The 12,662-nt window shown below is 46.3% G+C and overlaps 1 protein-coding gene across 1 annotated transcript in view; it reads left to right on the forward strand.

Moving 5' to 3' along the window:
* The first annotated feature begins 3,094 nt into the window (after positions 1–3,094).
* The window catches only part of PRPF8 (pre-mRNA processing factor 8), a 31,757-nt gene continuing 22,189 nt past the window's right edge, over positions 3,095–12,662 (forward strand). The window contains exons 1-21 of the mRNA XM_003996419.4: positions 3,095–3,243; positions 3,434–3,544; positions 4,042–4,210; positions 5,586–5,750; positions 5,829–6,047; positions 6,173–6,385; positions 6,512–6,637; positions 6,718–6,823; positions 7,725–7,915; positions 8,045–8,164; positions 8,255–8,444; positions 8,580–8,699; positions 8,809–8,943; positions 9,296–9,425; positions 9,834–10,030; positions 10,499–10,705; positions 10,830–10,993; positions 11,146–11,272; positions 11,403–11,595; positions 11,871–12,058; positions 12,224–12,462. Coding sequence (XP_003996468.1) covers positions 3,445–3,544; positions 4,042–4,210; positions 5,586–5,750; positions 5,829–6,047; positions 6,173–6,385; positions 6,512–6,637; positions 6,718–6,823; positions 7,725–7,915; positions 8,045–8,164; positions 8,255–8,444; positions 8,580–8,699; positions 8,809–8,943; positions 9,296–9,425; positions 9,834–10,030; positions 10,499–10,705; positions 10,830–10,993; positions 11,146–11,272; positions 11,403–11,595; positions 11,871–12,058; positions 12,224–12,462 — 3,299 coding nt within the window. The 5' untranslated portion in view covers positions 3,095–3,243; positions 3,434–3,444. The remainder of the gene's footprint in view (positions 3,244–3,433; positions 3,545–4,041; positions 4,211–5,585; positions 5,751–5,828; positions 6,048–6,172; positions 6,386–6,511; positions 6,638–6,717; positions 6,824–7,724; positions 7,916–8,044; positions 8,165–8,254; positions 8,445–8,579; positions 8,700–8,808; positions 8,944–9,295; positions 9,426–9,833; positions 10,031–10,498; positions 10,706–10,829; positions 10,994–11,145; positions 11,273–11,402; positions 11,596–11,870; positions 12,059–12,223; positions 12,463–12,662) is intronic.

The raw sequence follows: 12,662 nt of genomic DNA on the forward strand, positions 1-12,662 counted from the left end.
AACTGGATATCCACATGCAAAAGAATGCATTTGGACTCCTATCTCTCACCACACGTAAAAATTAACTCAGTGACTCAGTGTGAATCGTAGACCTACATGTAAGAGCTAAAACTATACAACTCTTAGGAAAAAACATAGGAGTTCATGTTTGTGAGTTGGATTAGGCAATACTTTCTTTCATTTTTTTTTCAATATTATTCAGGTTTTTTTAGGTTTATTTAGAGAGCGAGAGAGCACGCACGTGAGCTCACATATACCTGTGTGAGAGCATGCACTGGAGGGGGGAGGGGCAGAGAGAGAGGGACAGAGAGAATCCTAAGCAGGCTCTGTGGAGTGAGACAATGTGCTGTCAGTGAGGAGCCCAACTCAGAGCTTGAACTCATGAATCGTGAGATCATGACATGAACCAAAATCAAGAGTCTCATGTTTAACTGACTGGGCCACACATGTGCCCCTAATTAGGCAATAACTTCTCCAAGATTTGATGCCAAAATCATAAGCAATAGAAGATTTGATAAGTTGAACTTTATCCAAATTAAAAACCTTTGTTCTTCAAAGAACACCATGAAGAAAATGAAAAGATAACCCTAAGAATGAAAGAAAATTTTTGCAAATCATGTAAAGGACTTATATCTAGGATAAAGAACTTCCAGAACACAATAATAAAAAGACAACGCAATTTCAATATGGGCAAAGGATCTGAATAGACATTCCTCCAAAGAAGATTTTGTATATATGTATATGTATGTATAGGTATACATATGTGTGTGTGTATGTATGTATGTGTATATTTTGAGGACAAACCTCAAAAATATGCTAAGTAAAAGAAGCCAGTCACAAAGGATCACTATTCTATGATACTAATGATGAGAAATGTCTAGATCAGGCAAAAAACTATAGACACAGAAAATAAATTAGTGGTTGCCTAGGGCTGAGGGGTAGGAGGAAATGGGCAGTGAGTGCTAATGGCTATGAGGTTTGTTTTGGGGATGATGAAAATGTTCTGGAACTAGATAGTAATGATAATTTCATGACTCTATAAATATGCCCAAAGTCACTGGATTGTACACTTTAAAAGAGGTGAACTTTATGGAATGCAAATTATATCTTAATAATGCTGTTTAGAAATAGTACAGGGGCTCCTGGCTTGGTCAGTTGATGGAGAACATGACTCTTGATCTTGAGGTTATTAGTTTAAGCCCCAGTTGGATGTAGATTACGTAAAAGTAAAATCTTTTTTTTTTTTTTTAAATAAAGAAATAGTACAGGGAATTCCCAGTAGCTTGCTACCTTTCACCCAGTAGCAAACTTCTTACATGACAATAGCAGAACAACTGAAACCAGAAGTCGACATTGGTACTATTGACAAAACTATAGACAATACTAGTGATAGGAAAAAATCTGTTACATGATGGCCGACAGTACTGATAAGGGAATTTCAGTCCCTGCCTGAAGACTTCCCTTCTGGGTTCTTCTTCCACCCTGCTTGCCTCAGGCTCCAAATTACTACTAATGAGGAATGCAGAAGTAACAGACTATAACTTGTCCCCTCTATTGATGTTCTGGGTTCAGACCTCTGGAGAATGATCTCCTCTGAACCCACCGGTGTAAAATAAACCTCCTGCCTTCTAAGCTCTCCAAGTGCCATTTGGTTCTTCTGTCAGGTGATCCAGACCAGTTTCCATAACACTTGGATATTACCAGGGTTTAGAACAATACCTCCCACCCAACCTTATGCAGGTGGAAGGACTCCACAACAATGACAATGATGAACATAATAATGACAAGAGTGGAATTTCTACTGCTGCCAGATTGATTGGCTGTTTTCAGAGCACGCCATATTGGTTCCTCTCTTTTTTTTTTTTTTTTATAAGTTTATTTATTTATTTTGAGAGAGAGAGAGAGCGAGTGCACATTAGCTGGGGAGAGGCAGAGAGAGAGAATCGCAAGCAGGCAGAGCCTGATGTGGGTCTCAAACCCACAAACTGTGAGATCATGACCTGAGCCAAAGCCAAGAGCCAGATGCTTAACCGACTGAGCCACCAGGCACCCCTATTGGTTCCCCTTTCTAAACTTCAACTCTAGCAGTTTCCACCACCTGGGATTTCTTTCTCCTTCCTCTTTCTTTACCCCCATCAAATCCCTCACCTCTACCCATTTCCATCAAATCTTTACTAATCTTTACTTGTCTGGACTCTCCTTTGCATTTTTCTCTAATCATTTCACCTTTGAGTCCTACATTTTCAACCAGTTTGAGAGGTTGTATGGGTTACAATTCCTCTGCATACTCCACAGTAAACTGTGTGAGTTCAAACAAACTTACCTGTTGACTAAGTCAGATTTAAGGTTGTTAGGATGCAATAAGAGAGATAGAAAGTGAAACCAGGATGGCAGGAGATGGAGAGCAAGCCAAGTAGCAAGACACAGGCAGAGCCTGAGGGAATCAAGAAGCATTTATGTCAAGTATATACTCCACGGTGTGATCATTGCCAGAAAGAGAGAGAGAGAAAGAGAGAGAGAGAGAGAGAAAAGAATGGAGAAGGAGGGGAAAGGTCACCCAGCAATGTTGATCTCCATGGCCTCTTTATTGTTCTAGGTGCATTGACTAACTCCTTGACTTGACTGGCAGGGTTAAAATGTCCTGCCCCTGAACTCCCATCACATTGCATTGCAAAATCCTGGGTCCTTTGGCCGCTACCCTGTGAGTTCCATGAGGTTGGCTTCCCCTCCCCCCTGCTGTTTCCAACCCCTGATACATATTGAGCACTCAATAGATGGCTTAGTGAACGAATGCATGCATGAACAAAAGAAGGATGGACTCCGAGCTAGCGGACCTCAAACCTACATTTATGAAACTAGACACAGTATAACGTGCAGACTGTTACAAATTTATTTTTCAAAACTAAGGTCTGTCGTAGTCTGATGGACCCCAATCGCAGATTAAAGTCTAGATCCATCTACCCCAGGTCCCAAAAGCAGCCCGAAAAAGGAGGGAGGCGGGGCTTTCGCCTACCCGACCCCACCCTCTTGCGTTTTAATATTTCCGCCTATGGACCGCCCCCTCTGGTCCTATGTGCAACTCTAATTGGTGAGCTCTCTAATCCGTCTGGGCACTTGGGCGCCTATTGGATCGACTGCTGAACGAGAGTTGCGTACTTCCCGGCGTTGGGAACGCACAGCGGACGTAGGCTTGCCGCCATTGTGCTGCGAAGAAAGCGGCTACCTGTGTGGGGGCCTTTGGGGGTTCGTGGCGGGCTTTGAGGGCTGTGTTGCGGGAGGTGTGAGGGGGTCGGGCTGAAAGGCCTGAGGGTTGGGCTGGGCCGGGCTGGGCATACTCTGAGCAAGGAGGAACTGCAGGTCGGGGGTGTTGACGCGTTCCTGCTGGGCCCGGGCCCTATTGCTCGATACAATTTTAATTTCTCTGCCCCCCCAGATCCTCCGGGAATGGCCGGAGTATTTCCTTACCGAGGGCCGGGTAACCCGGTGCCCGGCCCTCTAGCCCCGTTGCCAGACTACATGTCGGAGGAGAAGCTGCAGGAGAAAGGTGAATGAAGAACGCGTGCGGGACCGGCGCCTGCGGGCCGGGAGGCTTAGGGCGGGTGTGCGCGTGCGCGCAGCGGGTTTGCTTCTTTTCCCCGTTTTGTTAAGTCGGCATGAGGTGTCAGCTCACTTATAACCCCATTTATTTTTTAATCTAATAGGGTAGTTAAAGGTATCTGTTATTTGCAGGCACTGATCCAATGGGGAAACAATTGCAATGGAAAAAAAAAAAAGCCCTACTCTGATAAGGGTTAAGTTGCAATGAGTGAGGTAGACAGTAAAAAACTTAAACATGTGTAACAAGAATGTCAGACAGTCATAAATGTGATGGAGGAGATAAAGGAAAAAATAAAGCAGAGGGAGGTAAGAGAATTGGCAAGGAGTGCATCTACTGTATGCCACCCCTTCCTCATACATCCAGACAGGAGCTTACCCTGGGGCAAGAGGTGGGGATGATTAGGCTGAGGGTGTGTAGATCTTTAAACTGAGTTGTCTTTGTAGCCCGAAAATGGCAGCAATTACAGGCCAAGCGCTATGCAGAAAAGCGGAAGTTTGGATTTGTGGATGCTCAGAAGGAAGACATGCCCCCAGAACACGTTAGGAAGATCATTCGAGACCATGGAGACATGACCAACAGGAAGTTCCGCCATGACAAAAGGGTCTACTTGGGGTAAGGAACCTCTTGGAATTATTTCATTTACAGTTTGGCCCCTCTCCTTTGTTCCTGTCCCATAGGTTGTAGTCCTGGATAGCACCTCTCATTTGGGGACAGGAATCCTCAATGACAGCCCATCTTGGTGGTTATAAGCAAAGGGAGAAAACTAGGATTCTGTGATAATTTTCAGATCTTGCAGTTATTCTCTTAAAAAAATTTTTTTTTTAACATTTATTTATTTTTGAGACAGAGAGAGAGCATGAACAGGGGAGGGTCAGAGAAAGAGGGAGACACAGAATCTGAAACAGGCTCCAGGCTCTGAGACGCGGGGCTCGAACCCACAGACCGCAAGATCATGACCTGAGCCGAAGTCAGGCGCTTAACCAACTGAGCCACCCAGGCGCCCCTTGCAGTTATTCCCTTGATTGCCCTGATTTCTTTTCTTGATCTGCCTCTAATTCGTCCTGTTGAAGCTATGTTGAGATGTCCCTATCTTTGAAGGGGTTGAAACCCAGAACTGGACACTTTATTCTTATTGTTAGTAACTCCTCAGTGACCAGAATCCTGAAGTTCAGGATATTTAACTCCTGAAGCCTCTATACTCATGTTTTTCTCTGCTCCCAAGCTGAGTAAATACAGGTATAAGTGCCTTAGCAAATCTCCTTTCTATTTGGACACAAAAATGTTAGCCACTTAATGGTCTAAGGTGGCCATCTAAAAAAAAGAGGGCCATATGTTTTGGTTATAAAAAGTATTTTTTGAGAACTGTGCTAGGGGTAGAGCAGTGAATAGGACGTAATGGCCTTTCTGGATCTTATAGTCTAGTGGCATGGCCGATATGAGACAGATGGTTACAATAAAGTATGGCAAATATTTTATTATTTTTTTAAGATGAATAATTTTACTTAATATTGGTTTCTTTTATTTATGTTTTTAATTTGGGAGCAATAGACTGCAAGTGGAGGAAAGGGGTAGAGAGAGAATCTCAGCACAGAGCCTGACATGGGGCTCAATCCAATGACCCTAGGATCATGATCTGAGCTGAAATCAAGAGTTGGACGCTCAACTGAGACACTCAGGCGCCTCTTATTGTTATTATTTATGGGAAGGTACAGAGAACGTAGAATGTGTGACAGCCCGAAAACTATCTCTAGAGGAAAAGAAACCCAATACTGTAGGACTGTGAAGTTGAAGAGGAAGAGTGGCACAATTGGAGAGGAGGAGGCAGGGCTCCTGGTCAAGGAGGGCCTGTGTGCTAAGTTTGGGAGTTTGGACTGTAAGGCAGGCTTTTCTGTGGAATGCTATACTCTGATAGCATGTGGCTTCTCTGCATGGCACAGGTAGCAGAACACCTTGTCACTTACAATCGTCTTTCTCCCTAATGTTGCAGTGCCCTAAAGTATATGCCCCATGCAGTACTGAAACTCCTGGAGAACATGCCTATGCCTTGGGAGCAGATTCGAGATGTGCCTGTGCTGTACCACATCACTGGAGCCATTTCTTTTGTCAATGAGATTCCCTGGGTCATTGAGCCTGTCTACATCTCCCAGTGGGGGTAAGAAGGGCTGGAATGGGGGGAGGGTGGTTTGGGGACAGTGAACAGAAACCATAGTATGACATTTTTGGCTTCTAGGTCAATGTGGATTATGATGCGCCGTGAAAAAAGAGACAGGAGGCATTTCAAGAGGATGCGTTTCCCCCCTTTTGATGATGAAGAGCCACCTTTGGATTATGCTGACAACATCCTAGATGTTGAGCCACTGGAGGCCATTCAGCTAGAGCTGGACCCTGAAGAGGATGCCCCTGTATTGGATTGGTTCTATGACCACCAGCCACTGAGGGACAGCCGGAAGTGAGTGATGGTTAAGTTACTGCTCCTGTGAGAGTTTTGGAATTCCAGGAGTCCTGGGAGAGCAATAGGTAGAATGGCTTGGCTAGCTGGTATACCTAACTGACAGAGGCCTCTTTTTTTCCTAGGTATGTGAATGGCTCCACTTACCAGCGCTGGCAGTTCACACTGCCCATGATGTCCACTCTCTATCGCCTGGCCAATCAGCTCCTGACAGACTTAGTAGATGACAACTATTTCTATCTGTTTGATTTGAAGGCCTTCTTTACCTCCAAGGCACTCAATATGGCCATTCCTGGAGGCCCCAAATTTGAACCTCTTGTTCGAGACATCAACCTCCAGTAAGTTGAAGAGAGTGGGGATTTTAGGTACTTTGGGTTGAATAAGGTCTAATCTTGATCCTTGAGAAACGTTTGTAGTTTCCAAATTCCCCAGCTGGTCTGCTCATCCTTGATTTTGTACCCTAGGGATGAAGACTGGAATGAATTCAATGATATTAACAAGATCATCATCCGGCAGCCTATCCGCACTGAATACAAGATTGCTTTCCCTTATCTGTACAACAATCTTCCACACCATGTCCACCTCACCTGGTGAGAGCTAGAATACATGTTGGGGAAAAGAGAAGGCTGGAGAGTCAGGAGAACTTGAGCTGATTGTTCTTCCATTTTAGGTACCACACTCCTAACGTTGTGTTCATCAAAACTGAGGATCCTGATCTGCCAGCTTTCTACTTTGATCCTTTAATCAACCCAATTTCTCATAGGCACTCTGTCAAGGTGAGAAGAAGGAACATTTGACCTTAGTTCTTGCAAGAGAAATTTCATGACTGTGGCTTAAGTGTTACTAGATGGAAATCAGCTAGAGGGAGACGTGTTTGTCATCTGCTTTAGTGTTCCCCTTGAGCTTGAAGCTAATTGGACATTTTGGCACTTGGCTCAAACGAAGTTATTGGTGTTTAATTTGTGTTTCTGTGATTGGGGCTTTCTGTATAGTCTGTTCTGGTCCGTTTGCATTATGGCTTTTTTTGGAATCCTTTTATTAAGATAGAGTTCACATATCATGTAACTCACCTATTTAAAGTGTACAGTTCAGTGGTTTTAGTGTATTCTGAGTAGTTCATCCATCTGTACAGGCAATTTTAGGACATTTTCATCATCCCAGAAATTCCTGCACCATTAGTAGTCACTCTCTATTTCTGTTGAACCTCCCTTGCCTAGGCAACTACTAATCTTTCTGTAGATTTGCCTATTCTGGAGATTTCATATAAATGGAATCTTTCAGTGTGTGATCTTTTGTGATTGACCTTTTATACTTGAAATAATGTTTTTGATGTTTACCCATGTTCCATAGTGTTCTTAACAGACCTCCTTCCCCGGCTCAGGTTTTGGAGCTTGGGCAGGAGGTGATTGCATTGTGTAAGGTACTGGGGCTCCTTGGGAGGCCCTTGGTGATGAGCCATTTGGGGTGTGAGGAGTGATGCTTGCTTTCCTGATTGGCCCTGGCTTGTTCTCTGCTCCCTTGGCCCCCTTTGCCCTGGCTCTTTAGGGCTTTTCTTGTCTGGCAGCCTAGTTTCCATGGCAGATGTAGCCACTGTGCTTGGCCCCAGAGAGTTTTCTTCTCATCCCAATTCTCTTCCGAGTTCAGTGGGAGCTGAACCCTTGGGGATTCTCGTTTCAGAGCCAGGAACCGTTGCCTGATGATGATGAGGAGTTTGAGCTCCCAGAGTTTGTGGAGCCCTTCCTGAAGGACACGCCCCTCTACACAGACAATACAGCCAATGGCATTGCTCTCCTCTGGGCCCCACGGCCCTTCAACCTACGCTCTGGTCGCACCCGCCGGGCCCTGGATATCCCCCTTGTCAAGAACTGGTAAGGTTTCTATCTGGGGGGATGGTAATGAATGTATTGGAGAGAACACTACAACTGGGTGGGATTGCAGCCTTTACCAGAGGGACTGGAAGGAGAGATGGGCTAACTCTGCTTCGCTTGTTTTCCCAGGTATCGAGAGCATTGTCCTGCTGGGCAGCCTGTGAAAGTGAGAGTCTCCTACCAGAAACTGCTTAAGTACTATGTGCTGAATGCCCTGAAGCACCGGCCCCCTAAAGCCCAAAAGAAGAGGTAAGGTGCCTGAGGGTCATTTCTCAGACTTCTTTTATTCCAAACATAATCAGGAGCTAACTCTCACTCTCCCTCTTATTCCCACCCCAGGTACCTGTTCCGTTCCTTCAAAGCCACCAAATTCTTTCAGTCCACGAAGCTGGACTGGGTGGAGGTGGGGCTACAGGTTTGCCGCCAGGGCTACAACATGCTCAACCTTCTCATTCACCGTAAAAACCTCAACTATCTGCACCTGGATTACAACTTCAATCTTAAGCCTGTCAAGACCCTCACCACCAAGGTGTCTGCATTTCACCTTAAGGGTCTTCTGGGTTTGAGGGATGTTACTCGTTTTGCTCTGTCCTCTGGGGAAGGAGTACATCTAGTTTGGACCATTGCTAATTAATGTTTTTTGTATTTTTGGTATCTTCTCCAGGAAAGAAAGAAATCTCGTTTTGGGAATGCTTTCCATCTCTGTCGAGAAGTTCTGCGTTTAACTAAGCTGGTGGTAGACAGTCATGTGCAGTATCGCTTGGGCAATGTGGATGCCTTCCAGGTGAGGCTAGGTATCCTTGATCCCTGCCCCAGGGGGGAAGCTGAGTGAAGCCTGATCTCATCATGGAACTGACTCTAGCTTAAAGCCTGATGGGGTAATTGTGTTGCAGCTGGCAGATGGGTTGCAGTATATCTTTGCCCATGTGGGGCAGCTGACGGGCATGTACCGCTACAAGTACAAGCTGATGCGGCAGATTCGCATGTGCAAGGACCTGAAACATCTCATCTATTACCGCTTCAACACGGTGGGACCCTGCCCTCATGCACGCACTTTTTCCAATCCATTTTAATTTTTATGTCTAGTCAGGGCTTTTTCCAGGGACCTGTTTGGAGAGAGGCCTTAAGTATGTCCTTACTTGCCCTCACTGTGTGTACTTTAACACTTCCCCTAAAAGCCCACCATTAAATAGGGAATTTCAGTTACTGGTTTGTACCTTAGAATTTCTCACCTATTTTAGATGTTGAAGTCCAGGAGTTTTGCCTCTTTTCCTTTTATTGTCTTTGATATGTTTCCCATGACCCTACCTGTGCCCAGTTTTCAGTTGCTCTCTAAAAGAATTGCTAACTTACTTTCTTGATTTCTGCTTGGGGCCACAGGGCCCTGTAGGGAAGGGCCCTGGCTGTGGCTTCTGGGCTGCAGGCTGGCGGGTCTGGCTGTTTTTCATGCGTGGCATCACCCCTTTGTTGGAGCGGTGGCTAGGCAACCTCCTGGCCCGACAGTTTGAAGGTGAGTGGTTTTCTCTGTGTCCAACATTTTTTTTTTTTTTTTTTAATCCCTTCAAGGGTAGATCATATGTTCCCATCATGTCCCCTCCCCTTGCCTCCCCTTGTTTGAGACTGAGAATCCCTTTCTGCTGGATTGCCTCTAAGTCCCGCTCTTCAGTGATTCTGACTTGGCACTGTGTTTCTTGGGCTTCTCTCCGGGGCCTTGAGGCTATCTTGGATTTGTAGGATGGAAATTTCTCAGAAGCATTGTTGTGACTATCTGAGGTAGCTTGTCATTTTTGCATGTGCTGGGTGTGTGGACACTTTGTTTATACTTGTTGATTTCAGTGTACCCATGGTTAATGAGGGGACATGATGGTAGAGACTCACTGAGAGCAATGAATCTTGCCTTTAATCAATTCACTTCTAGGCCGACACTCTAAGGGGGTGGCAAAGACTGTAACAAAGCAGCGAGTGGAGTCACATTTTGACCTTGAGCTTCGGGCAGCTGTGATGCATGACATTCTGGACATGATGCCTGAGGGAATTAAACAGAACAAGGCGCGGACGATCCTGCAGCACCTCAGTGAAGCCTGGCGCTGCTGGAAGGCCAACATTCCCTGGAAGGTGGGTGTCACCCCAACTCTGAGAAGGCAGGAACATCATTTTCCTAGGGTTAGGGTTTCAGCTCCGGTCATGAACCAGGGTTGTGGGATGGAGCCCTGCATTGGGCTTCTCTCTCCCTCTTCCACTCTCTGTCTGTCTGTCTCTTTCTCTCTCTTAAAAGAAAAAAAAAACTTTGGGGGGAGCGGTGCCTGGGTTGCTTAGTTGGTTGAGTGTCTGACATCAGCTTAGGTCATGATCTCACAGTCTGTGTGTTCCAAGTCCTGCCTCAGGCTCTGTGCTGACAGCTCAGAGCCTGGAGCCTGCTTCAGTTTCTGTGTCTTCCCTTCTCTTTGCCACTCCCCCGCTCACACTCTTTCTGTCTCAGAAATAAATAAATGTTAAAAAAAAAAAAAAGATTATCATTCTCAGACTCCCTTTGGGAGCTATGTGGCTCCTGTCACTTTCTCACTGTGCCTTTTGCACTTTCAGGTACCTGGGCTGCCAACACCCATAGAGAATATGATCCTTCGATATGTGAAGGCCAAGGCTGATTGGTGGACTAACACTGCCCACTACAACCGAGAACGGATCCGCCGTGGAGCCACTGTGGACAAGACTGTTTGCAAAAAGAACCTGGGCCGCCTCACTCGGCTCTACCTGAAGGCAGAACAGGAGCGGCAGCACAACTACCTGAAGGTTGGGCAGCTTAGGCTGGGCTGGGTGTGGGGAGTGGGCAGGAGAATAGACCGCAGAATTGGGACTATGCCTTGTCCTGTGGGGATTAGGCTACACTGGGGGGCTAATTATGTCTCCTTTGCAGGATGGGCCGTACATCACAGCAGAGGAGGCGGTGGCAGTGTATACCACCACTGTGCACTGGCTGGAGAGCCGGAGGTTCTCACCCATCCCGTTCCCCCCACTCTCCTACAAGCATGATACCAAGTTGCTCATCTTGGCCTTGGAGCGGCTCAAAGAAGCTTACAGGTAAAGAGTAGAGAGTGGATTCCTTTGGGAAGGTGAGAGCGGGAAGGACAGCATCATTGTCACAGTCCAAAGAAAGAAGGTTTAGCTTCCGTGGTTTCTGGTTTTGGTTTCCTTCTTGGTTTTTCCATTCATCTTTCCTGTTTCCTTATCAGTGTGAAGTCTCGGTTAAACCAGTCTCAGAGGGAGGAGCTAGGTCTGATCGAGCAAGCCTATGACAACCCCCATGAGGCATTGTCCCGCATCAAACGTCACCTCCTCACTCAGAGAGCCTTTAAAGAAGTGAGTAAGATGCTTCCCCCCCCAACTTGTCTATTGCTATTCGTTCATGGCACCAAGAGTAGTGAGTTGCTACCAAGAGTAGTAGTAAGTGATTGGTGGATCCTTGTAAGCCAGCTTCCCTGTTCTGCAGGTGGGCATTGAGTTCATGGATCTCTATAGCCACTTGGTGCCGGTTTATGATGTGGAGCCACTGGAGAAGATCACTGACGCCTACCTGGACCAGTACCTGTGGTATGAAGCTGACAAGCGCCGCCTTTTCCCACCGTGGATCAAGCCTGCTGACACAGAACCACCCCCTCTGCTTGTTTACAAGTGGTGCCAAGGTAAAGTTTTTCTGGGTTTGCCCTTGGGAATTGAGGTGAGTTGGGTTGATTTGAGGTGAATTGAGTTCTACATTAAAGTTCTCATCCAGGCGGTGTAGCTGACTCTTGCTGCGTAGTGCCAAGGAAATAGTATTGACGTGAAACTGAGCAACACTGGCACTCCTATCAGTCCACCCGTGTGAATGGAGGGCAGTGTGATGAGGTTATGGACTGTGGTAGCTACTATGGGATGGGAATTTCTAACCTGCTGGACACCTGTCTTGACTACTTCTCAGGCATCAATAATCTGCAGGATGTGTGGGAGACAAGTGAGGGTGAGTGCAATGTCATGCTGGAATCACGCTTTGAAAAGATGTATGAAAAGATCGACTTGACCCTGCTTAATAGGCTGCTGCGACTCATCGTAGACCACAACATAGCCGACTACATGACTGCCAAGAACAACGTGGTCATCAACTATAAGGTATGTCTTAGGGGCAGGGTAGCAAGGGATTGGGGAAGGGGTGTGTCTGGCTCCCTGAGTTAGGATTTGCTGAAGGGAGGACAAAAGAGGATAAGCCCCCAGAGAGGCTTCAGACATGGCCTTGGGTTAAGAATTGCCAAGAGTTTGTAAATCTTTTCTTTCTAGGACATGAACCATACAAATTCTTACGGGATCATCAGAGGTCTGCAGTTTGCCTCATTCATTGTGCAGTACTATGGCCTGGTGATGGATTTGCTTGTGTTGGGATTACATCGGGCCAGTGAGATGGCTGGGCCCCCTCAGATGCCAAATGACTTTCTCAGTTTCCAGGATATAGCCACCGAGGCTGCCCACCCCATCCGTCTCTTCTGCAGATACATTGATCGCATACATATTTTCTTCAGGTGAGGACCTTGCCTGGAGTCTTATCTTTGCAGGGCATCAAGACATATGCCCAGCCTCTGGACACAGCTTTTGTTCCTTAGTTGAGGAACTAAGGTTCCTGCTGCTGGATCGGGGCTCTAAAATGGAATGAAGTCCCGTGAGTAGGATGGGGGTTGGAGGTGGGTTCTACAAAGCTGTAGGTCTCATGAGGTTCCAGTTT

The sequence above is a fragment of the Felis catus genome, chromosome E1 (assembly GCF_018350175.1).
Source record: "Felis catus isolate Fca126 chromosome E1, F.catus_Fca126_mat1.0, whole genome shotgun sequence".
Taxonomy (NCBI): domain Eukaryota; kingdom Metazoa; phylum Chordata; class Mammalia; order Carnivora; family Felidae; genus Felis; species Felis catus.